The sequence below is a fragment of the Mustela erminea genome, chromosome 11, assembly GCF_009829155.1.
Source record: "Mustela erminea isolate mMusErm1 chromosome 11, mMusErm1.Pri, whole genome shotgun sequence".
Lineage (NCBI taxonomy): Eukaryota > Metazoa > Chordata > Mammalia > Carnivora > Mustelidae > Mustela > Mustela erminea.
This window is the reverse complement of record NC_045624.1, coordinates 94,964,617-94,989,594: the sequence shown is the minus strand read 5'-3', so window position 1 is coordinate 94,989,594 and position 24,978 is coordinate 94,964,617. Positions and strand designations below refer to the sequence as shown.

The 24,978-nt window shown below is 52.8% G+C and overlaps 1 protein-coding gene across 4 annotated transcripts; it reads right to left on the bottom strand.

Moving 5' to 3' along the window:
* Positions 1–1,280: 1,280 nt before the first annotated feature.
* UPP1 (uridine phosphorylase 1) lies at positions 1,281–23,946 on the bottom strand. Of its 4 annotated transcripts, none has more exons than XM_032305021.1 (9): positions 23,820–23,923; positions 17,881–17,935; positions 11,039–11,103; positions 7,260–7,377; positions 4,729–4,887; positions 4,251–4,365; positions 2,351–2,560; positions 2,000–2,146; positions 1,281–1,545 (listed from the first exon to the last, which is right to left on the bottom strand). In XM_032305021.1, exons 3-9 carry the CDS (start codon positions 11,080–11,082, stop codon positions 1,397–1,399), a joined length of 942 nt encoding a protein of 313 aa, XP_032160912.1. In that variant the 5' UTR covers positions 11,083–11,103; positions 17,881–17,935; positions 23,820–23,923; the 3' UTR covers positions 1,281–1,396. The 4 variants fall into 4 exon arrangements, with proteins under 4 accessions (XP_032160912.1, XP_032160911.1, XP_032160910.1 ...); XM_032305020.1 differs by lacking the exon at positions 23,820–23,923 and adding an exon at positions 17,130–17,285 and having other exon boundaries at positions 17,881–17,941; XM_032305019.1 differs by lacking the exon at positions 17,881–17,935 and having other exon boundaries at positions 23,820–23,946.
* Between the last annotated feature and the right edge of the window lie 1,032 nt (positions 23,947–24,978).

The window sequence follows — 24,978 nt, the reverse complement described above, 5'->3', positions numbered from 1 at the left end:
AGTAGCTTCCGTGAAGGGTCCCGGTGGATTTGTTGAACCGACGTCCCATGGCACCTGGACAAGTCCACACCAGCTGTGGACTGCAGGGACCTGTGCTGCCCACGGGAGTCCGTGCACTCCAAACCTCGAGTATTTCCAACAGAACCCAAAACCAGCAATTCGCAACATTGAGGGGTTCCTGGGTGGCTCAGTGGGTTAAAGCCTCTGCCTTCGGCTCACGTCATGATCTCAGGGTCCTGGGATCGAGTCCCGTGTGGTTTCGGGCTCCCTGCTCAGTAGGGAGCCTGCTCTTCCCTCTCTCTCTGCCTCTCAAATAAATAAATTTCTCTTAAAAAAAAAAAAAAAAAAGATTAGCCACATTGATTCAAAAGTGTGGAGAAATCACCTAGGACAAACAGAAGCCAGGGATGTCCCAAGACCCAAGCATCCCTGGGATGGGGCTGGGGATGGGATACCCCAGAAGTGGGTGCTGCCCCTCACCTGGAACAGGAGAGGACACCTGGGGTTCTCCCACCCGGTGCCTCAGCCTTCCGGTCAGGACCACTCTGTGACCGACTCCAGAAGGATGCTAAGGAATGCGGAGGCTGTTGCTGACCTTGCAGGACAGTCTGAGCCCAACACACCGGCGAGGACATGCAGAGCAAGGGGTCTCAGAGCCAGGACGTGTCCTTCCCATCCGCAGGGACTTGGACCCAGACCCATCTCCCCAGCAGTGTGGAAACAGAGAGGGCACCATCACCGTGTGATGACGCAGGCACAGGATATTCCAGAAAGTCATATGCATAAGGGCATCTGACAACCACGAGGTTTCAAAACTCTGAAAATCTTCTCTAGAACTATTTTAAATATTCAGAGGAACGTCCTTAAACAAAACCCACCCGAAGCTGATGTGGTCAAAAACAGCCCAAGGAAGCTTTTAGAAAAATCTGTGCTGCTAATGCAGGATTCTTCGCCTCTGAAATGCAACCCAGTTCCCACATCCTTGTGTCAAGTATGCACGAAGATATGCAAAAGGAGATTTCCTTTTTTTTTTTTTTTTTTAAGATTTATTTATTTGACAGAGATCACAAGTAGGCAGAGCGGCAGACAGAGAGAGGAAGGGAAGCCGGCTCCCCGCTGAGCAGAGAGCCCGATATGGGGCTCGATCCCAGGATCCTGGGATCATGATCTGAGCCGAAGGCAGAGCTTTAACCCACTGAGCCACCCAGGCACCACACAAAAGGAGATTTCAATGGTGATTTCTTTTTAAGTTTGTTTATTTAAGTAACATCTATGCCCAGTGCAGGGCTCAAACTCGGGACCTACAGCTCTCCCACGTCCCCGGCTCTCAGGACTGAGCCAGCCCGGTGCTCCACGGTGACTGTCTGCGGCCACGACAACCTGCACCTTCCGAGCCTCAGGGGCTCTGGGCGGCGGCCAGGCGCTTCTTGATGAAGTGGCTCACCAGGCGCTGTGGTCGCTCCTGGTACTCGACCAGCACCTCGTGGGGGCTGCTGACCTGGTCACCCTCCAGGCGGTCGAGCAGAGTGACACACACCACGGCCACTGCAGAAGCAAACTCCGCGTCATGGCCAAGCGCCGGCTTCCTCACCCCATTCCCCAGGGCAGACGCGGTGCCCGCTCGGCCGTCCCGCACATCTGCCCTGCTGGCACCCCCCCCACCCCAATCCCTCCCAGCCGCCACCTCCTAAAGCAGCTCCCGAGCAAGGCCCTCGAAAGCCCAGCGTCCGGGAATTCTGGAAGGCCGCGCTGGATGCTGCAGGGGAGCCTGGGAACATGGGGGCGGACTAACCCCAAGTCAGAAACTTCAGGCGCTCTGAGAGCAGGTTCACGGCCACGTCCCTGACTGGAGCCCAGGTGGGTCTTTCTCTTGCCTCAAGGAAAGTCGGTGCTGCCGGCGGGCGGGGGGCGGTGGGTGAGGGGGTGGGAGGAGGACCTGGACGGGGGCCTGGGGGCTGTGCCATGCACGAGGGACCCCGGTGACCGCACGCTGGCCTACCTGGGATGTTACACGCGCCACATATGGCGGCCACGACCGAGGACTCCATCTCGATGTTGCAGACGCCCGCCGCCTGGGCCTCCTTCAAGTACTTCTGCTTGTCCTCCTCCGTGTAGGAGCAGAGAGCGCCGTCCAGACGGCCTTGCCCTGAAGACACGTGGAGATGCGCCAACGCTGACCCGGGTGTGCTCACCACTGGCACGTAGTATGCACCTACTGCATGCCAAGATGGTGCTACCCACTTCGGACCCCTCCCGGCCCCGCACACTCCTACACAGCGCCCTCTAGGCACCGAGGAAACGCGGAAGAGACGGAAGCCCCGGGCAGGACGGAGACCACCCCGCCCCTCACCTTCATAGAAATCTGAGGTGCACATGGTGTTCCCCAGGACCGTGGGGAATGTGAGCAGTTCCAAAGCGCACTGCATGAGCTCCTGCGCCACCTTCTCGTCCAGACACGTCCTCTGAACCACGGGCTTCCCCAGCACCATCTGCTCGAACACCGGCTTGAAGGAGGCGTCCACCGCCTGCTGGGTGATGACCACGGAGCCAGGCTTCAGACCTGAAGAGAGAAGCAGTGTCGTGGGCACACAGGGCAGACGGGGAGGGCACGGCAGAGCGCGCAGAAAGGAAAATGACCCGTCTATACCCCACAACGCAGGACACCCAGTCAGGTTGTAAAAGGAAACCGCTCGGGATGCACATTCTGTATCAAATTCTTGTTTTCTGATGATGGAAGTCACGCGTGAGGGCCGTGGAGAATACGGAAGAGAAAAGGGCGAAAACGAGACTGCCGGGGGCCCCCGTCCCCGTTACATGTTCCGAGTCCTCCAGTCCTCGTGGATTGTAACTGGCATGCCACCACTCAGCTGACCGCCGTGCCCTCACCTGGTCCCCACTTAGTGTTTTTTCAAGGAAACCCCGTCCAGGGGCACCTGCGTGGCTCCGTGGTTAAGTGTCTGCCTTGGGTTCAGGTCCTGATCCCAGGGTCCTGGGATTGAATCCCGTGTCAGGCTCCCTGCTCAGCGGGAAGTCTGCTTCTCCCCCTCTCTCTGTCCCTCACCCTCCTGCTCCTGTTATTTCTCTCTGCCAAGTAAATAAATAAAATATATTGTTTTTAAAAAGGAACCCCTGTGCAGCCCAAACCCAGCTCCAGCACCTCCTGACTCTAGCCCATCCCCTCTCTCTCTGATCCCGGCCATGCTAGCACTCCGCTTCCCAAGTTTGCCGGGCAAACGCCCCTCCCGGGGCATTTTCGCGTTTGTAGGGACATCGCTCTACTCCTAGTCTTTGATCCTGTGATACCGTTGTTTGGGATTGACCGTGAGGCTTTCTGGATACTTACCTGAATGGGAAGTTGGGTCTCTTCAACACGGAGGAAGGAGGGAGGAGGAAGCCGGGGGATCATTCTGGAGCCCCCACCTCGGCTGTTTCCATGAAATGTTACAAAGCATGTTGTGCTCCCTGAGTATTTATCTGGACTTTCTCTCCTGTGCTGTTCTGATCCCTGTTCTGGTCAGTGTTCTGCTCCCACACTGGGGCTGACCCTGCAAAGCGCTCGGCTGCTGGCCCTCCTTCCCTCATAAGCCCGGGGAGTTCTCGCCCCTTCTGCTGTCTGCATCGCCCTCAAGCTGGAGTGTGAGCCCCTCCAAGGGGGGACAGGTGACCGGGAGGCTACTGCAGGCTCCTCTCTCGGGCAGCTCCAACCCCAGGGCAGGAATGTCAAAGTCAGAGAGCCCGCAGCTTACTGAAAGCAAACGTGCCCCACATCCCGTCCTCTGTACCTCTCTCTGTGGCTTTCAGAGACAAACAAAGCATGCTCAGAGATCAGCCTGGGGACCCTTTAGGCAACTGAAGGACACTTAACTTTGTGTTCCATCTCTCTCTGTGATTTTCCTGTTGGTTTTCTCCTACGGTGGCTCGAATCCTTGCAGGAATAGGGAAGCGCAGAGGACAGGAGAAAGGCAGAGAAGCGGTTAGAAGGGAGCGAGGCAGGCAGACAAGGAGGCTCCGAGCACATCACCCCAGGAGGACGAGGCCCTGCAAGGCGGGCCCAGCAACATTCCGTGACCTGTTTCTGGGGGAGGGTTGGGAGAAGCGGCTGGGCGAAAATAACAGAACAAGCTTCTTTTCCTGCTTCCTGATCATACGCCGAGTCCCTAAGCCCGCCCTGCATGGGGCCTCCCGCAGGAGGGTTTCGGGTCCTCGCGTGCTGGATGCTGGCCCCAGGGGGAGGCCCTCGGCACACTTACCGATGCCACCGGATGTGCCGATGCGGATGACGGTGACGTTGGAGCAGCGGGCGTGGTACAGCAGCTTGATGAGCTCGTGCAGCATGATGGAGGTGGACGGGATGCCGATACCGTGCTGGAACCGGGGAGAGACGCCATGTTACATCAGGGTAGGGGCGCCTCTCGGCCCGTCCAACTGGCAGTCAGAGAAGACAGACTTCCAAATGTGACTTTGGGACATGCCAAAGCCTGCACACAGGTCACACGGTGGTGACGCAGGCCGCCGCCCCGTAAGGCTCAGTGGGGAAGCAACAGCCTGCTCCTGTCACCTGGAACCGAACACCGTCTCTGCACCCCGGAGTGCTCTGGACGGCTGCTTGCTGTGCCCACTCTGACAGAGGACACAGACGTTGAGGGGACCCGGCCCATGGGTGCAGAGGGCAGGCAGGGGGGCTGGCCAAGCCTGAGGCCCAAGCCCCGCACCAGGTCAGGTACTCACGCTGACAGACAGCACAGGGCCCACTTTGAACATGGCATAGCGGTCCGTCCCCCCGCAGATGTTGGGATACTCTGCACCTGGGTGGTCGAGGCCCAGCTCCTTGGCCATGTATTTGGCGAAGGCCTCCATCCGGGTAGGGCTTCCCCCAATACACACGAACTGCAGCCAGAAAACAGAGCCCCATTAGTCCGGGCACAGTGCACGTCTTCGAAGCAGGGCTCCCTCCAACAAGGGCCCCCGACTAACATCAATGTCACCTAGATGTTGCTGGAAAGGAAGGTCCCTGGCCCCAGGCCAGAGCTACCGTGTCTGGGGATCCCCATGGTGGGTGCTTCTGTGAGTGACTCAGACGCTGGTGATTTCGATGTTCACCCAGTCTGAGAGGTACTGACCGGCTCATGGGATCACGGCTCCATGCACGACCCCCTGTGGAATCCGTCCCACACAATCCAGGAAAACCAGACCCATGCATGCCCAGTCCCTGTCCATCCTGTGCACAGCTCGGTCGGCATCCTGGAGGAAGCCTAGGTCTGGAATAAAATGACGCTGGCTCCTCACTGTGCGATCAGGACCCTACAGCCCCTCTGCAAAATGGGCTTCTAACCAACACCTCCCCAGCTGTCCTAGAACCAGACAGCTATGGCATAGAAACAGCCAGGAGTCCGGTGGGGGCTGGGGAATTGGGAGCTCTCACATGGGTGGTCGGCTCTCAGGGACAGAAAACCTTTCTTATGCAAAGCACTATGTACAAAAACTTATTTTTCATTGTGTTTTGCCCACGGGGGAAAGGTATATAAGCCAGTTTCAAGGAGTTTGATGATGAAAGAATGACTCATCTCTAAACATGACAAACAATGTTTCCATAGCCTAGAAAAAATTATAGGTTAAATTCTAATGCATGGAAATCATATAAATTAAGACCACAATCACAGCCAAGGAAACCATCGACATAATGACAAAGCTACTGAGTGGGAGACGATGTCTGCATATGACATGTGCGAGTCACTATCCAAAATGTACAACAGACCTACACAACTCAACAGCAAAATAAACCAAATAATCTTATTTTTAAAAATGACCTGAAGAGACATTTCTCCAAAGAAGACATTCCAATGGGAACAGGCACATGAAAAGATGCTCCACATGACTTGGAATTGGGGAACTACAAATCACATCACAGTTAGATGCCACCTCACACCCGTCAGAATGGCCAAAATCAACAACAGATGAAACAGCAGGTGTTGGTGAGGATGGGGAGAAAGGGGAGCCCGCGTACTGTTGCTGGGAATGCACACTAGTGCAGCCGTTCTGGAAAACACTATGGAGGATCCTGAAAAAATTAAAACTAGAAATACCATATGATCTAGTAATTCTACTACTGGGCATTTACCCAAGGAAAATGAAAACACTAAACAGGAAGTTATATGCAGGGGTGCCTGGGTGGCTCAGTCCTTAAGCAGAATCTGCCTTCCACTGGAGTCCTGATCTCAGGGTCCTGGGATTTAGTCCTGCTCTCTCTTTCTCCCTCCCCCCACCAAACCGGTGGTTGCCCGAGGAGAAAGGGTCTGTGGAAAAGTGAAAGAGATAAGGGGATTAAGAGACATAAATTTTCAGTTGCAAAAGAAGATAAAAGTACAGTGTGGGGAAGGTACTCAACAGGACGGTGATAACATTGTTTGGTCACAGATGATCACATTATCCTAGTAAGCACGGAGCACACAACTGCTGCATCGCTATATTATGGGCCTGAATCTAATATCAGACTGTATATTAATACTTCAATTCGCAGAATACTACTAGCATAAGTCATCAGATCAAATCCTTCTTATAAAAGAAGAACACATGGGGAGTTGTCTCATGGTTTGAAATGAACACGGCCGCTGCTGCGACAGACCCCAAGGAGTAGCAAGGAATTTCTGAGCCATCGGTTGTTTTGATTTTGAATCTAAACATGAGTCCATCTGTACCCACAGGGATCAGACATTCCAAACGTCCTGGGCCAGGATAAACCAGCCCCGAGGAACTCAGGACTCTGGGGAAGGGGCAGGGGAAGGACTAGAAGGATAAGTGTGCACAGCAAATCACAAGAAGACACATGTAATACTCATTATCCCTTGCTCCTCTACAGAATGTTCTGTGTCCCCTTTTCCCTCTTCTCTCAGTGGAGCATTAGGAAATGTATTATGTGTGGTTTCCATTATACACTGAACTTGTAAGATATTACTTAGGGACCAATATGCAGAACTTCTACCTTTCACTCATTAGTTTATATATTTTAAAAGTAACAATTTGCAAAAATCTGGTGAAGATAAAACTTTTTTTTTTTTTAAAGATTTTATTTTTACGTTATCTCCACACCCAACCTGGGGCTCGAACTCATGACCCTGAGATCAAGAGTCGCAAGCCAGCCAAGGGACCCCTTGGTGAAGGTATAACTTGATGATCCAGTCCTCTGTCACCAAGTCTACCCATGTCATCCACGAGGAGGCTGACCTTAAGGCAAACCCCAAGATCAAAGCCTTGCTTTTTACCTTCACATCTCCGAACATTGCGGGGAAGTCGTGTGTGCTGGTGCTGAGACTGAAATGGTACAGGACGTCTTCTTTCATTGCGGCTATATTTGGGTTGGTGGGCTGTACGAGGTGGTCACTATACAAAACAGGAAGGTGAAAGGTTGATGGAGCACAAGCGCCCAGCGGCTGCCGTAACAGAAGTGCCCTGTGTCAGCCAGACGCATGTAGCATGTAGTGGGGTGAGCTGGGCTGCCATGAACCACAAATGCTCTCCCTTCCCTGTCTCCATTCTGCCCCCTCCCCCTCCCCCATATCCCTTCCCTCACACCCGGGGCCCCTGCTTGGAGGCTCATCAGAAAGAGCTCAAAAGAGCACAGGAAAGTACAAAGATCAAGACGTTAAATCACCCCAGAGAAAGAGTACAGCCAATTGCTACTCAACCCCAGTTCATTCAACACATGACCCTGGCTTTATTTTGAAAATAATACATTCACATAGGAAATACGGATGGAAAAAGAAGTGCCTCTAGTTTTCCCTTCCAAAAAACTGTACACCTTGTATTTAATTTTTCTTGCCTTTGCATTAGCCAGTGCTTCTGAGTGATGTCTAGTGGAGCACCTACTTTAGAAAGGAAATGCAAAATGAGATAAGACATCTTTCCACTTTGGTTATCTTTTCAGTGGTTTTCACTTTCCACTTGAAAAGGTGTGCGACTCCTGCTCTTATTTCTACCGGACAGCACACTGCTGGCCTAGAACAGGGGTCAGCAAACTTTTTTTATAAAATGCCAGAGAGTAAATATTTTTAGTTTTGCAGGTCACAAGGGGTCTTGTTATGATTCAACCCAGCTGTTGTCACATGAGAGCAAGTGGGGTTGTGTTCCAATAAAACTTTATTTGCACAAGCAGGTGTACTGGTCTACACTGCATACCCAGCTTGCCAACCTTACACACACCTCCTTTGACATCTACACCTGCCTGACTCCCATGGGCAGCAGTGCTCCCCCAAACCCTGGCCCGCCGGGCCCCAGGGGTGCAGCGACACACATGGATCCCTGAGTCAGGGTACTCTGGACCTTCTCGTTCTTCTTTCTTAGCCTGACTTTCTGTCCAGAACCCACGGATCTGTTTCCTCCTCGATCTAACTCTGTACAAAAAGAAAGAAAAGATACAAGAGAAGCAGCTTGCAGCTGCCTGTGACTTGGAAGCAAGGACACGGCAGGCCTCCTCGGCATGACGTTCCTGTGACTCAGGCCCCCAGGGCAGCAACCACTTCCTTTGCAGGGGGGAGTTGGGGGAGTGTTCAGCAGGTGTGTCTAATATTTCAAAATCTAACTGGAAACACATATTCCCCAACCAAACAGGTGCTCTGGATAGCCATAATACCAATTTCCTTCTCTTTCTTTCTTTCTTTCTTTCTTTCTTTCTTTCTTTCTTTCTTTCTTTCTTTTTCTTCTTTCTTTCTTTCTCTCTTCTTTCTTTCTTTCTTTTTTCTTTCTTTCTTTTTAATTTTTGCCACAGGGGCGACAACAGGGGTGATTTCCCTGGAAAGCAAGTCATCTGTAAACTGCTGGCTAGTCAGTCACAAGTCCCCACCCACTCAGAGTACCAACCCTGCCCCAGACCCTCAAGACCAGGTCTGCTCCGAGGTGCTGGAGATGTGGCAGAGAAAACAGCAGTAAGCTGTAGACAGAGCAGTATACATGCCGCCCAAGTGAGCACCGGTGACTTCTGCAAGCTAGGGGGCTGGGGAAGGACAGGATCTGGCTTGCTCACCAGCAGCCCAGAGTCGGTCTGGGGTTTGGGGTTTGGGGTCTGGGTGGCTCTCAGCCTCTTCATCCACTCCCATACTCCCCGCAGCTGCAAGGAAAGCTCTGACCTCACACCTTATGTTGTAAGATCCTCTAGTGACAGTATTGCTGACATGGGTGGGTCCTACACCCTTTCCGGATGTCGTGAGCATAGTGGGGATTGAGCGCGGGTGGACGGGCAGGAGTCAGAGCTGACAAAACAGGACGTGATTGCAACAACTGTGCCATGTATTTCAACATATTTCAACTTCTTTTCGCTCTCTGATTCCAGGTAGAGAAGGGGAAGGAAACAGGCTCGAACTGATGAACAGCACTGGTTTTCAAACACAGTAACTGGGCACGTAGCCCAAGGAACCAGAACAGCTTTCAGTGGACTTCTTGAAAGGTTCTAAAGTAACACATCAAAGACCTTATTTGAAAACCTGGTTCTCTATTCTAGATACAGTTTCCAGTGACTTTAGCTTGCTTGATGCTGTCACTGTATTCATTTCACAAATACTCCTGGAACACCCACTTTGGAAAGGAAATGAGAAATGAGTGACAATTGGTGCAGGATGGGGACAGGAGCTCCAGGACTGGAAGAGAGGAGGGCGGGAGTCTGGGGCAGGGAGGGAGGCAGGGACCCACAGGGGGCCCTGCGCTGGGCACGAGGAGGACAGAGCGGCACCTGGGGGGGCAGGAGGCGCTGACCTCGCCACAGACACAATGTTACTAATTCCGGGCCAGCGAGTACTTCTGCACTGAAAGGTCACAAGCAGCCAGAAGCTGGGAGCTGGCACTATCCCCACCCTAGAGGCTCACTTTCAAGATTAGTATCTTTCCAAAAAAGAAAAAAGGAGGGGTGCCTGGGGGCTCAGTCGGTTGAGTGTCTGACTCTTGGTTTCTGCTCTGGTCATGATCTCAGGGTTGGGCGGCTGAGCCCTGGGTTAGGCTCCACGTTCAGCAGGGAGTCAGCCCAAGATTCATTCTCTCTCTGCCCCTCCCCCCACACTTTCTCTCTCTAAAATTAAATAAAATCTTGAAAAACTTAGACTTTTTCACAAGAGGCTGCACCCCTGAGCTGGGCCTTTGAGCTCCCAACACCACACCTGCCTCTTAGCCAGGGGGGACGGCAAGAAGCCAGGGGTTGGTGATGGCAGCGGTGAGGGAGCGCAGGGCAGGGGGAGTGCAGCTGAGACCCGTCCATGCCCCTGATGCTTCACGCTCCCTTCTCAGCCTCATTTCAACCCCACCCCTCTACCAGCATCCGAGGGGCCTGGAAAGGGGACAGGGAAGTTTGGGTTGCAGTGACTTGGAACGGTTAAAACTCTCCGTTGCCCGGTCCACGGGGCAGCCCGAAATGTGAGAATGGCCGTCCCAGCCTCCAGGGAGGGATGGAGGAGGATAGGGGTCCGTGCGGGATCTCCACCACGTGAGAGTCCAGGGAGGCCCGAGGAGGACCTGGGGAATGCCTGAACATCCTTCCCCAAGAGACGGCCCAGGAGCCCAGGGTTCCGTGAGGGCCACATACAACCCCGGGGTTGTCGAGGAGGAAGCCAAACAGGGCCAGCCAATCCCCTGCAGCACAGGTGGGGGACACGAGGGGTTGGGAGCGAGGGAACCAAAATTCCACTGGATTCAAAGCCCATGTAGGAATCAGAATGAAGGCAGGAATTCTCCCGTGGCCCACCTCGCACAAATACCACAGATACACCTGTGAGCTGGGCTGCAGCATCCCGGGGCGGAGTTCTGGAAAACCGCAAAGAAAGAATTTAAGATTCAGAACCCCGACAGAGCTGGGAGACAGCAGGGCTGTGTCGCACAAGAGAGTCCTGTCCGGTAGAGACCTCGCAGCGTCGGGGCCTCAGGACCTCTCCTGCTGGGCCCCAGATGCCATCTGGAGAATCAAGTATGTTCCTGTATGGTTCCCCCTGGGAAAATGTGTGTCACCAAGTAATTGCAATAACCCCCAAAATGCGACCTGGTCCACTGCCGGCTAGAGCCTCACCTGTGATTATCGCCTTTCTTTGTCTGGGACCCCGAGGAAGCCATTGTCTCAACGGAGGCAGGAGCCTAGAAGAAAACAACACGGAGTACTATTTCAGAATACACCCAGGCACATACAAAATCTCACCTGTTTCTTTGGCAAAACTACTGGAACAGGGCAGCGTCGAACTGAAAGTAGGAATGCATCTTCAGGATCTGGAGAGACTTTTCCTTTTATTTGTTCAAGATTTTATTTATATATGTAAGAGAGAGAGAGAGTGCGCAGTGGAGAGAGGCAGACGGACAAGCAGGCTCCCCGCTGAGCAGGGAGCCTGATGCGGGACTCGATCCTAGGACTCCGGGATGGTGACCTGAGCCCAAGACAGAAGCTTCACCAACTGAGCGCCCCTGGTGCCCCGCAGGTGGTCACTGACCATGTTTAGCAAATTCTGAAACCCAGAGAAAATGAGAAGCCGCAACACTTCCAACCCCCAGCTTACTCTGATGGGCTTCAGTCCCTAACAGCCTCCCAACGGACCCCTTTTCCTCCTTACAAATTATGCCTCTCCTTGGTTTCCACGGCCGGTGTGTCCTGAATTAGAATTCGCTTTCATTCCCGATAAAGCCATCAGCTGCTGGTAAAGTATGTGGCCACGGCTCTTTCTAGGGTTAATGTGACATGGTGATCAGAGGTGGGAGCTGGAGGAGACTTGGGAGCTGGTGAGCAGACAGGTCCCTGAGCCACGGGGCTGCTGGGCCCACTGCTTTCTCACTGACGCTGGGGTTGGGGACGAGTGTTCTCCTGCATTTGGAGTCCCATGCTTTGTGCTCAAGCCCTTCAGGCTCTGTTCTGGATTTACCAAGGCCTTGGCATTTTTCTTTCTTTTGTTGTTGTTTTTTTTTTTTTTTTTTTTTTTTTTTTTTAAGCAGGTCTGAGAACATTCATTTGGCCTTCAGTCTGATTCTGACGGTGTCTGATGGAAGCACATTGACCTTGGGTCTGAGTTCTGTTTGGGATTGGGCCGCCCTTCCTGAAACGGTGCGGCTGTTGCTTCTGGAACCAGGCTGTTCCTGAGAAGCCCCAAAGAAATGGGATCCCAGTCATCAAAATGCTTTGCAGAGGCTCCCCCTTCCCCCCACCACTGGAACTGCAGCCAGCATTAGGTTTAGAAATGATGGTCCCTCAGCACACAGGTTTATTAAAAATCAGACTGACTTAACCAGTAGTAATTCAGACTCCCAATGGCCACCATGGAGAACTTCCCATCTCCCCAAATTTAATTTTCTCAAAGCTGAATTGGACAACCACGGTCCTAAAATTGACAAAACGAAACGAGATTCCTTCTACAATTGGTACTTTGAAGCTTCCAAGCGCTATCAGAATCTAGAATTGCCTCTCTCTAAAATACAGTTTGTAAACTAAATGAGGCAAACAAACAATTAAAAAGGGGAAAAGAGGGATGCCTGGGTAGCTGGGTTAGTTGAGGGTCTGACTCTTGATTTCAGCTCAGGTCATGATCTCAGGGTCGTGAGATCGAGCCCCGAAGTCGGGCTCTGCACTCAGCCTGGAATCTGCTTGTCCCTCTGTTCCTGCCCCCAGTCCCTCTCTCTCTCTCTCTCTCAAATAAATCTTAAAACATTTAAAAAAATAAATAAAAATAAAAAGGAGAAAGAGGGGTCTTCTGAGACCTCTTCCCTCCCCCATTTCTCTGTCCACAGAGGCAAGGCCACCATCTTGCCCTCAGGCCCTGGAGCCTTCTGCCGTACCTTCACCCCTAGCCTTGTCATCCTTCTGTCAAACCCTCTTTTCCTTTGACACTCCCTCTGCTCTCTCCTCTCCCGAACCTATCAAAACCCCCGTTCCTTCAAAGCTAGGTCTTCTGGGGATATACACATACCCCCCACTTTTCTAAGTTCCCTGGACTAAGGCTGAACCTCTTTGAGGTAAAGAGGTTCCCTGAAGTGCCCGAGGCTCCCCATGGGTTGGCTGAAAATTTTAACAGCAACTCAGCCTGACCCACCGGGTTTCTGGGCTTGGTAGCACGTGGTCCACCGGCTTCTGGCTGAGGGCCAGCCCAAGCCTTGGATGAAACCAGCCCAATGGGAACATCCTGAGTGGGATTTTAGACAAACAGACCCCGAATCTTGGCGAGATGCTGGAACGCTCGCTGGACATCATCCCCGAGCCCTCACAATGGCTTGGCGCAGACCTCAGGCTTGCACACAGACGCCCGATGGATCCGTTCCCGAAGTTACGACCAACTCCAAACTGACTTTAACGAAAATTCCGGTCTTCCTTTTAACTCTGTGTTCATGAGTGGGCTGATGTGGGATCTTTTACTTTTCGTTAAAAGGCCCAGGATAGATGGGAAACAGATTTGATGACCCTGGCAAGCCAGCTTGCTCACACCCTAGCTGAGTCACCTGCAGGAAAGGCCACGAAATGCCCAATGTTCACATCTATCCGGAGAAGGCCCCTGGCAAAAAGCCTGGTTTCTGCTGTCACTTGCCCGGGACAGGGACAACGGAGGAAGGACTCTTCAAGATTTAAGCTCTTCGACCTCCAATTCATCCCCAGGGCTGGGGCTCTTTAAGGAACTCAGGGAAACCACTCTCCAGATTCGGAATGCATCTCCCTCCTTAGTGACTCAGGACCTACATGCTCAATGCCCAGCCCCACCGCAGCAGAGCAGCCCCTCGGAGGGACAAATGCTTCAAACGGTGGGGGTCTCCCACCAACCTCAGCAGGTTCCCGCCTCTGAACCCACTCCCTCGGAGGGGTACCCGCTCTTTTCTCCTCAGTCCCTCCGCCCCTACTCCCTGGGCTGGGATTCCTTACAGAAGTATCATGCCAGATTTCCTTTCTCGCTGAAGGGGAAGATAATTCTAGAATCTGACAGCAGCGATCAAAATAGCCAACCAGGGGGTTAAGATGATGCTCTGATGTCTTTTATCTGCTCTGTCTCTGGCGGGACCATCGCGGAGTCTGGGAACACCCATCATTTATTTCTACTGGATCAACGAACACCCTCTTTTTGGGCAAAATCCTCAGCTGATATTGGTAAAATCCACAGCGCACCTCCCAAGATTCAGCTAGATCGCTCAAAACCTCTCCCTAGAATTATCAACGCCCTAAAAATACAGAAGTCCTTCAGGGCCTCAAGCCCGTAACAGAATTTCGAGGCTCAGAGCCTCACGATCCCCTGTACCAGTCCCTGTCACACCCCCGCTTTACCTGGGAGGAAACCCAACAGCCAGGGACGGACCTTTGTCCAGGTCCCTGAGTGGGACCCCTCAGGCCCCTGCTGTTCCTAATCCCTACGGGCTGCTGGCACCCACTCCCACTGCAAGCAAAGTTTCCACGGTAACTGGCCTGGGGGTTGCTTGGTTAGAACTCCGGTCAGTAAGGATAGCCCGTGTCTTTCTGCCTTCACTTGGGAAGAACAGCAGGACACCCCGGTAGTCATGCCCCAGGGTGACCCCGAGGGTCCTTCAAAGGCTGACTTGGGTGACACAAAGTTTTCGACAGGCTGGACTTGGTTACAATGTGTAGAGAATTTGCTCTTCCGCTCCCTTCCCAGACGTGTTCACAGGGAGGCGGTGTCCCCCGTCAAACTTCCGACCTGAAAGGGACCTACAGTCTCCAAAGAAAAGTTGCAGTTTCCACCAAGCCAGGCTCAGTATTTATGGTACCTGGTCTCCGAAAGATGACTTGATGGGGACCCAGGCAGACTTGAAGGCTTCCTGAATTTCCCAAAACCGAAAACCAAGCGCCAATCAGGAGGCTTCCCAGGGCTGGCTGGCTATATTTTCCACACTGGATTCCACACTTGTCCTTCATGGCTCAGTCTGCATAATCTTTACTAAAAAAAGGACAGACTTGACCCTATTATTTGGAAAGAGGCAGACGACATGGTCTTGGAGACTTTAAAGAAAGTCTAACCAAATGCTCTGCCCTCAGACATCCTATTTATCAACAGCCTTTTTCCCTCCAGGAAGGGGATACCCTTGGAGTGCTCACCTCCAAAAACACAGGGACCACCATGGCACCAAAGCCAAAAATTAGGCCCTGTGGGTGGGGGCCATACCCCTGGCCTCAGGGCCATTCCTGTTACTGCCCTCTTAGTTAAGGCCACTGCAGAAATCATCACCCTACCTGTACCCCACACAGAAGCCCTGATAAATTCTCCTGACATTCAAGCCTTTTTAGCCAAGGGACTCCTGGGGGGCTCAGGTCATGATCCAAGGCCCTGGGATGGAGCTCCGCGTCAGGCTCCCTGCTCAGTGGGGAGTCTGTTTCTCCCTCTCCCTCTCCTCCTCACTCATGCTGTCACTATCTCATCTCTCTTTCTCTCTCTCAAATAAATAAAATCTTCTATTTTTTTTTTTTAAAGACTTTTCAGCCAGTCACCTCACCTCCTACGACACCCTCCTGGTAACCGTTCTTCTTACAATAATAACTCTTTCTGGTCCCGGGAGTCTCGTCTTTCTCCCCTCCTTCCAGGATTATCCCCCGCCCCCCGCCAGGACAGCTTCATGTGGTCAGATCACCTGGTGACTCCTGATAACCATTTCCAGGGACCTGCTCTAACCAGTGCAGACTTTTCACGGTTTCCTGATGGTTTCTTATTTAAGGGATGAGATATCGTGTTGGGTTTGCTGTTGCAAATCCCTGGGAGTCGCTGAGGCAGGACCTTTAACTCTGGCTTCTCCAGCCCAAACGGTGACTCATACGCCCTTACCTGAACTGTGTTTTAGTCATGGGCAAAACCACAAACATTCATGCTGACAGTCACTATGCCTTTTGGGAAGGAAGCTCTGGACTTGGGAATGGGACAACAGGTTTTCTTACCTTCATTGGGGATAAGATTAAAAATGACTCCTAGGTCCAACATTTATTAGGCGCCATGTTTTTGCTGAGGCTCGAGCTACTGCTAAGGTTTTGGGGCATTCTAGAGTCAACTCCCTGGAGGCCCAAGGACACCACCCCATTGATATTTCCACCCCAATGTTGCCCAGAAGGAGTCCAACAGCCAGACCTCTGTCATATTCCAAAGAGATGCTTTTCCAAATGACAATTAGGAAAAATGGACCAGAGATCCCCAACAATTGGCCCCAGAAATGTTAAATCAGTATTGGAAATCTAGTAACTGTTGGTTTGATAAAACAGAGAATTGGGGTTTAGACCAAGTAACAAGCAGGACTTACCAGAAATTTTAAATTCCCAGTACTTACAACCATACACATTAAACCACTGGTTTACTGTGAAAAGGACAGCGTTCATGAACCAATATTGACGGGGACCCTGTTTATCCCACTTCTCCAAAATACAATCCCGGGAAACATACCCGTCCTGCCTAATGGACCACATGAGGTTTGGCCAACGGACTGCACCCAGATCCCTCCATGTCACGGATACAAACCTGTTTCAGTCATGGCTTGTACGTTTCCCTACTGGATCGAAGCCTTGCATTGTGGACAGGCCAACACCTCTTCTGTGGCTACGACGCTGTGAGGACAGACGAGCCTACACTGTGCCCGGGTTTATTTATTTGACAGAGAGAGATCACAAGGAGGTAGAGAGGCAGGCAGAGAGAGAGAAGGAAACAGGCTCCCCATTGAGCAGAGAGCCCGATGTGGGACTCGATCCCAGGACCCTGAGATCATGACCTGAGCCGAAGGCAGAGGCTTAACCCACTGAGCCACCCAGGCGCCCTGTTATATATATTTTATACCATACTCTTACGACGCAGCTGGAGAAAAGAAAATGTTAAAGTATCAGGGAGGGCTGTGCTGGGGGACCGACCCGGGACCTGTGGGTCTGACTGTGCCTCCGGGCAGATGGTGTCCAACATGAGCTGCACTGGGACATTGCAGAATTAGCAGTAGGAAACCCAGATGTGTGTCCAAATTGTCATGGGTGATTAGAATCTTTGGCCCTGATTCCAGGTAAGCAAGCACAGCACTGATCACACAAATTCACACAGACAGCCAGGCTTCTGTCCAAGTCTGGCTTCCAGGAAGTGCACCCGTCAGCAGGGCCCTACAGGGACTGGCCCTGGGCTGCCCACTGGGGCCCACCCCTCCTGCCATCCCTCTCCGTGGGCTCTCACGTCTCCAAAGAGATCTGAGGGGGCCTTGGGGTGTCACAGCAGCATCAGCAGGGCCACAGCTGTCCGGCAAGCAGTGCACCCCAGTGAGAGCAGTACTGCTCACAGAAGCCCCTTCCTCCTAAACAATGAGCACCCTCCAGGAGGCTAATTTTTCTTCTGCAGGGCACCGGGAGCGAAAGAGGAAGAGTTAGACCAAGTTAGACCGTGCCTTCCCAGGGGGCAGCAGACAGAATCCAAAAAAGGAAACGAAGCTTCAGAGAAAGCATCCTGTCTGACATGGGGAGAAAGTGCCGCAGCCCACACGTGCTTGCTCTTCTTGTCTCTAAAGCAGAGGAAACATCTCCCTGCCCAGTCCCTGCCCTGCACAGCCCCCGGGCTCTGTGCTTCCTGAGTCTGCCTGGCCCGCTTCCCTTGGCATCCCTTCTAGGCTGTGAGCCTCCCCAAAACTGACCCTGTCCTGCACTCGGTAAAAGATTGAACCAGCTTGGGACTGAGAAAACCCCAGACTTCAGCAATGTTATAAACAGAAAGATCCCTGCTAATGCACAGACAATGCCTGCATGGCCAGTCCGGGCTTAAGGACCAAAGATGCATTTCCCTCTCCAAGGGGCACATTCTACCAGTGCCCCCCCCACCACCCCCACCTGCACAAAGGTTGAAGCCAGGAGGTAAAGGAGGTGCCTCACTTTTCGGGACGAGCAGGGGTGGAAACTCGGAGCCCATCGGCCCTTGTGGGTAGCTGCCCACTCACCTAGCGTCTTCCAGCGGCCACGGGTGAACCGGCAGTGGTGAAGCAGGTGTTGGTTCTTGGAAAAGCAGCCCCTGGTGATGAGAAGCAAAGAGGTAATAATGTATTTCCAAACAGGTTTCCCGCTTGGCAAAAAATGAGCAAAGTTACATTGTGTTCTTCCAACCTTCAGAGGATTCAGGAACTCGGCTTGTCAGCCCTGTAGTCCTGTTTGCCCCGCTGGGGTTTAGTGTAGAAAAAGAGGAGGAGCCCCGTTTGCAGGGTCCACTGCCCCCAGCATCCGCCAAGGCCCACTTAGCTCCCCCTCACAACTTAGATCACAGACAAAAGGTGTAGGGCCAGAGGAGGGAGCTTCTGTGGGAGGGCCGGGTGCTCAGTGAGAAAATGGGTGATGGGGGCTTCCAAACACCCCTCCAGGGCAACCTAACCAAGAGAGGTCATGGGTAGGACTTAGGGCAGATTTCTGAGGAAGGCTGTTTGAATGGTTCAGCTGATTTAAAATTATCACACACCCCAGACATTTCCCCTTGCACAGATGATACAAATAACACCTTCCCCAACAATATGTGCTTGGTAGAAAACGTTGGTAGAAACGTTGGTAGAAAACATTGGTAGAAAACGGGACTTCCAGTCTGGGCATCTCATAATGAATCCTGGTGCCCATTCCACTTCCTGTTTCCCGTGCAGCCCAGAGATGCCAACTTGGCAAAACGCGGTCCCTGAGTTAGTCCGCTGCCACACTGTCCATCCGTGAAAGGCTCGGGTGACCTGATCCCTCCTCATCCCCCACCAACAAGGCTGCTAGCGCAAAGCAAGGTGCATAGACAGACGTGCTTACACTACACGGTGCTTTTAGCTCACTGGGGATAAGCTTCATGCATTTACCAACATCCCTAGAAAAGGCATTAACTCTCCCTAAGATGCCAGAAAGGGCTAAGCTTGGCCTGACACTGACCTGAGTCAGTGAGTGACTCAGTCACTGACCTTGGGGAAAGGTCAAAGGCGAAGTGCTCAGACAGTATGTCCCTCCCAAGGTGGGGGCAGGGGGGTGGCTCTGAAAGGTAAGAGCTGGGGAAGGACAGAGATTTGGGCTCCTGAAATCCCTTATCTGCCTACAGGTAGAGCCTCCTGAAAGAACACAATTGTTAAGAATTAGCTCCCAGAGAGCAACCATAATCTCTTCTCTGAGAAAAACCTGAACAGACACTGTCACTATCCTGTTTTCCTGAGAAAAAAAATAATCTTTCCAAAGTACTTTGTTTCCCTAAGTTGCTTTTCTGCACTCCCCTAGAAGCCATTTGTTCTCCCAGAAGTGTCCCTCTGCACCCCCCACGCCCTATTCAGATGGTAAAGAAGCCCCCACATTCTAACCACCTCACCAAGCCACAATTTTTTTAACTCCCTTTGTAGACACAAATAAAAATCCATCTTTTCTCTTGCTACTCTGTCTTTTGTCATTTTAATTTGCAGCCCCCAAGAACTTCATCTAAGAGGATAGAAGTTTTCCTCCTCAACACATGATTCCAGGACAGCTGGAGGGACACAGAGCCTGAGCAGAGATGTGCTAAGAACAGAAAAGTGGGGTACATTCTGGATCCCAAAGATGAAATCTGAAGGATTGACTGGAAGGTGGTACTGGGATGAGGTTGGCGGGGATGCCTGTGTCTAGCCGAGATGACACTGTCCCCCACTAGGCATGGGGCTAAGGCAGGCTGTTTCACTCGCAACACCATGGTTTAGCACAAGGCAGTTGTGGGAGTCACCCCATGGGGGAAATAAAGCTTGACATGTCTTCAAGAAGCGGGTTTGAAAAGTGAGAGATAAAGTTCGCTGGGGAGAAACAGGGTGGGTGGGAATTCAGGGTCAAAGGCAAATCGCCGGAACCAACAATTGAGGGGAGCCAAGGACATGAGAGGGCCAGCAAGCAAGGGAGCAAGAGGGTGATCAGAGAAATATCCTGTCAGTGCAGAAGGACCCACTGACCCAAAGCTGTGTTTCAAAAGTCTAATCTTTGAGCATCATCGGCCCTAGATGAGGGCTGTCCCTGGTGTCCCTCTGTCCTGAGGGATGGAGCTTCCATGGAGAGCAGACAGCTCTTCCACAGCCCAGCGTGAGTGACATGGGACCGGCACCCCAGGAGGGTACCAGCCCAGAGGCCAGTAGAGGCAGCACTGCTTCCAACACTGCCCCGGGGTCCTCCACCTTCTCCCCCAGGGCAGGACGCATCCACTTCCCCAAGAACAGTCTCCTTCCTCCCCAGGACCTCATGTGCTTCTCTACACAATGGGAAGGTGTCCCTACAACCTGCCACGGGGGTGCAGCCGCTCAGAGAAATCCAGACTTGGGTCTGGCTCTCAGGCTCCCTGGGGAAGAGCCTCCGCTGTGAGCCTCCAGGGTTCCCCATCCAACTGCTGCCCCATACAACTTGTAAAAATACAAACCCTGTAGCTGATGTTGGTTTCCTTGGGGTTGTTTTAAGTTGTAACCCATAAAACTAAAAATCAGATCGTTTACACTTGGTGTAAAAAACACTCAGTGTATATAAATGTTTATAAAACATTTTTTTAAAGATTTTATTTATTTGAGAGAGAAAGAGAGCAAGGAGCAGGGGGAGGAGCACACTCCCCCTTGACCAGGGAGCTGGGGACCTCGACATGGGTTCGATCCCAGCATGCTGGGACCCTGACCTGAGCCCAAGGCAGATGCTTAACCGACTAAGCCACCCAGGCGCCCCTATAAAACATTTTTGAATGAACACAGTTCAAAAGCAAATGAGTATGTCCGTCTGTACATATGGGAGGAGAGAGAGAGGAAAACGGTCAGTGTTTATCTTTACAGAGTAGGAGAAGCTGAAAGTTTCACTTCCTGTTTTATATTTGTGCTTATATATATAAATATGTATTTCTTATATATATTCTTATATATCTTATATATAAGATTTATATATATCATATATATAAAATATACATATCTTATATATAAATCTGTTATATCTTTTTATTAAGTTTTTATTTAAGTAATCTCTACACCCAGCTCGGGGCTCACACACAGGGCCGATCAAGAGTCACACTCTCGGGGCATCTGGGTGACTCATTCATTAAGTGTCTGCCTTCAGCTCAGGTCATGACGCCAGTGGAATAGAGACCCACATCTGGCTGCCTGCTTGACGAGGAGCCTGCTTCTCCCTCTCCCTCTGCCCCTGCTTGTGTTCCCTCTCTCGCTGTGTTTCTCTCTGGCAAATAAATAAATAAAATCTTAAAAAAAAAAAAAAAAAGTCACACTGTCCATGGACAGAGCCAGCCAGACACCCCTAGTTTCACTTTCTTAATAATGAGTTTGTATTAATTTTATGATCACCAAAGAAAACAAAGTCCTCTTGGACAAAAGCCCAGGTAAAAAGCTAATTTATTATTATTTGTAACTAAAACATTATGCAGTGCCCAGAGGTGTGGAAAGCCCTGGAGCTAAGAATGTGATTTGTGGGATCATGAAGTTTATGTGGAAAGAGCTAGAAACCTGGCCTCCAAAAACGGGAGGAAAAGGGCAGATTGGCTGAGCCTAGCTGAGCAGGGCTGGGCAGGGTAGAGGAGGAGCGGGAGTGCTAGGAGGGGGAGGATCTGGCAACCTGAAGACTGCTTCCCTCAGTGGCCTTCCAAGCAGCCCAGCTCTCCAGAGTTTTGCATTTCTAGGTCACTCCCCATTGAAGAGGGCAGCCGGGTGAGGGGTTCAGGGTGCAGGGTGCGGGTGCCGGGCTGAGCTCTGGCCTGGATGCCCGTTCCAAGCCAGCCAGGGAGACTGCTGCCAGAGACCTGAGTCATCAGGCAGGTCACCCGGCCAAGCCCTGCCCTGGAAGGGAGACAGATCTATGGACAGCCTGTGAGGCTGCGCAGTGTCTCTCCAATGGGCGCTCCCAGGCCACTGGACGGTTTATCAGAGATACAAACTGTGAAAGCACACACTCCCCGTGCCAGTTCCATCTCTACCCTGTCATTTTTGACTGTGGTTTCTCTTCGCACCTGCCGGACAGACGGATCACAGTGTCATACTCTAACACTGGTTCAGCGCTGGCCCAATGCGTGCTGCCATCCACTGGTGCTCCCCAGGTTTGGGAAAGAAAGAAAAGAAAGAGGGAAGGAAGGGAGGGAGAGAGGGAGGGGAGAGGAGGGAGAGACCAAGAGGGGAAGGGAAAGGGGAAAGGAAGGATGGAGGGGAGGGGAGGGGAGGGGAGGGGAGGGGAGGGGAGGGGAGAAGAGAGGAGAGGGGAGAAAAGTAAAAGGAGTCCAAAATGAACTCACTTGCCCCAGGGCAGCAAACCAAGACCTAATATCGGTTAAATTGAAACCAAATGGGAGACCAGCCTCAAAAAAAAAAAAAAAAAAAAAAAAAATCCAAGCAGAAGAAAGGGTTAGTCATACCAAGTTTTCTTTTGCAAGACTAGCTTGACCCTTGACCCCAACCACTTCTTCCTTAAGCCTCTGGAAATCGAGAGGGAAAGTGAGTTTCCCCAGAGATGACTGATGATGAGTGGTCCCCGGTGATGTAACCGGGACCAATTCCCTACCCGTTAAGATGCTAACTTTGCAGCGACGCCCCGTGAAGAAAAGCGGCTGACTCCCAGCTGCGCTAGAACCCAACCTACCTTTAAGCCCCCTGGGTCCCTGCTCCTTTGAGCGCCCCCATTTGCAGACTGTCTCCTCCTGGCGCGCAGGATAAACTTACTAATTGCTACTCTGGTGAATCAGCGGCTTTACGCTGTTCTTCCCGAACTTTTGACAGTTTTAACCCATCCGCCTCTCAGAACTCTCAGAAATGTGACCTTTAACCAGTCCACCTGCGATCACCTGGTCACAACAGTGACAGACTCCTGCCCCTCCCCCAGAGGAAGATGACCTTGCCTAAAAACCCTTTCTTTTCACAGGAACTTTCATCTGGTCTGGTCAGGTCCCTCTGCCCCCACCCTCAGGCCCCCAACTCCTCCCCTTGCTGCCTGTAAAAGTCTTCCCTTCCCAGCTCCCCGCACCTCCTTTCTGCTTGCTGGACGGGACACGGCCGCACTGGTGAGTGACCAAATAAAGCCAATGGGCTCCTCAAACCTACCCCAAAATTTTAAAAAAAATTTTAAAGAGCAAAAACCATCCTCCAAATAGTAACTTTACTTACCACCCCCAAAGAAAAGGGGGGTAGTTCTAGGTGTTCTCTGGTTTGGTCTGCGGAGAAGCCAGTCCCCACTCGGTCCACCACCACCAGAGGCTACACCGGCTGCGCTCTGCGCGGGCTGGGGGTCCAGGAGCCGGATGGCTGTGGTGGGGTCAGGAAGCGCATCTTTCTCGGCCCCGCGCAGCACACCGTAAGCGCTCTCCCTGCGCTAATCCCAAACGCACCCCCATCCCTCTCCCAGAACATTCTCCCCACGCACCCTCTGGGCGCCCTGCTCCCGGCGCATCCTCCCCCCAGCCCTCTCCAAGTACGCCGCTCCTTGAATCTGCTCTTCACCAACCCCGCACCCAGCTCCACAAGCGCCCAGCTCATACGTCCTGCGCACCCTCTCCCTGTACTCCTCTCCCCGCGCGCGCTGCTCCCGGGGCACCTTCCCCGAACGGCCTCGCCTTATACTCCCCTCCCTGCACTTTCCCCCCACACTCCCCGCACGCTGCTCGTCCTCCCTGCGCTCCGCTCGTCCTCCTTGCGCGCCCTGCTCATCCTCCCCGCGCGCGGTGCTGCGGCAGCACCCTCCGCGCACGCCTTCGCGGTATATTTCCCTCGTCCATCTTCTCCCTACCTCTCCCCGCACCCTGTTCATCCTCCCCGCACCCTGCTGGAACTCCCCGCGCACCCTGCTACCCGCAATCCTTCCCAGCCAAAGGCCGAGTCACCTCCCCAGCAGGTGACACAAAAGCATGGTTCCCGAAAGCGGAACCCCAAGCCCGGCGTGGACCACTCACCTGCGCGAGGTACCGGTGAGGTCAATTTCGGATCTGGGTCTGCGCTCTGAGTCCGGATCACCGGCCCGCTGCTGTCCCCTCCCTGCCCCGTTCCGGGAAGGCTGACCCCAACTCCGCCCAAAGTTCCTTCCTCTTGTGGCGGGTGGGGTGGTGCGTCAGCGGAGACATCCCTGTTACTCATTAAGCCGCTCCACCACGCAGAAAACCTCTTGTCAGCCTTAATACAGTAAACAGCCGAGGTTATCCAGCCGCGGATGGGCTTCTCCTGGAAAGCGCAGGCAAACTGCCATCGTGGCAAGCCAAGTCTGCGCACCATAGGCAAACTGCGGCGCGAACAGAGTAGAGAGTACCCTCTCCGGGAGGAAGGGGCGGGGGAGTCGGGAGGAGCTTTGAGCCAACGTTCTTGGGAGGAAAAATGAGCCGGAGGTGGTCTCTCATTGGCCGCAGGTGATGGTGGAGGTGGCCTCTCATTGGCTGCAGGTGAAGGAGACGGAGATGGAGACGGAGGTGGCCTCCCATTGGATGCAGGCTGGTGCCAAGTAGACCCCCCCCCCCCACAGCTGGACTAGAGGGGGATGCAGCAGGTGGTTTTGAGGGACTGCGGGGGCCGCACCCCCAGCTCCAGAGCCACTGGAAAGAAAAAACAGGTGGAACCAGCCCTGGGCCGGGTGGGGAGCGGGGGTGTCAGGGAGAGGGGGCTGGGCCATGTCTGCTGCAGTCCCTTGATCTCTCCAGTCCCTTCTCTGGGGCTTTTCTTTGGGACCCTCTGGATACTGGGAGCTCGCTAGTAACGAGAAAGCCAGGAGATGCTGGCGCAGAGAGGGAAATGACTCAGTCAGTCAGTCGCCGGCTGAGACTGCAGGGCCTGGCAGCAGGCCAATACTGCAGGCGAACCCGCGCCACCGGGCAGGTGCCTGGGACAGGCACCCAGCACCCCACCCGGGAGCTGGGCACCTGAGCACCTCCTGAGATGTGCCCACCCGGGGCCCCATGACCTCGTGCACTCAGGACTTTGTCTTCCATTTCTAAGAGGCAGCCCATGAACTGGCAAATCGAATACCAAAGACATGTTTGTCAAACTGACCCCTCAGGAATGGGACAGACTGGAAAGGCCACTGTGGCCATTTCTAAACCACACCTGAAAGCCCCGCCCACCAGC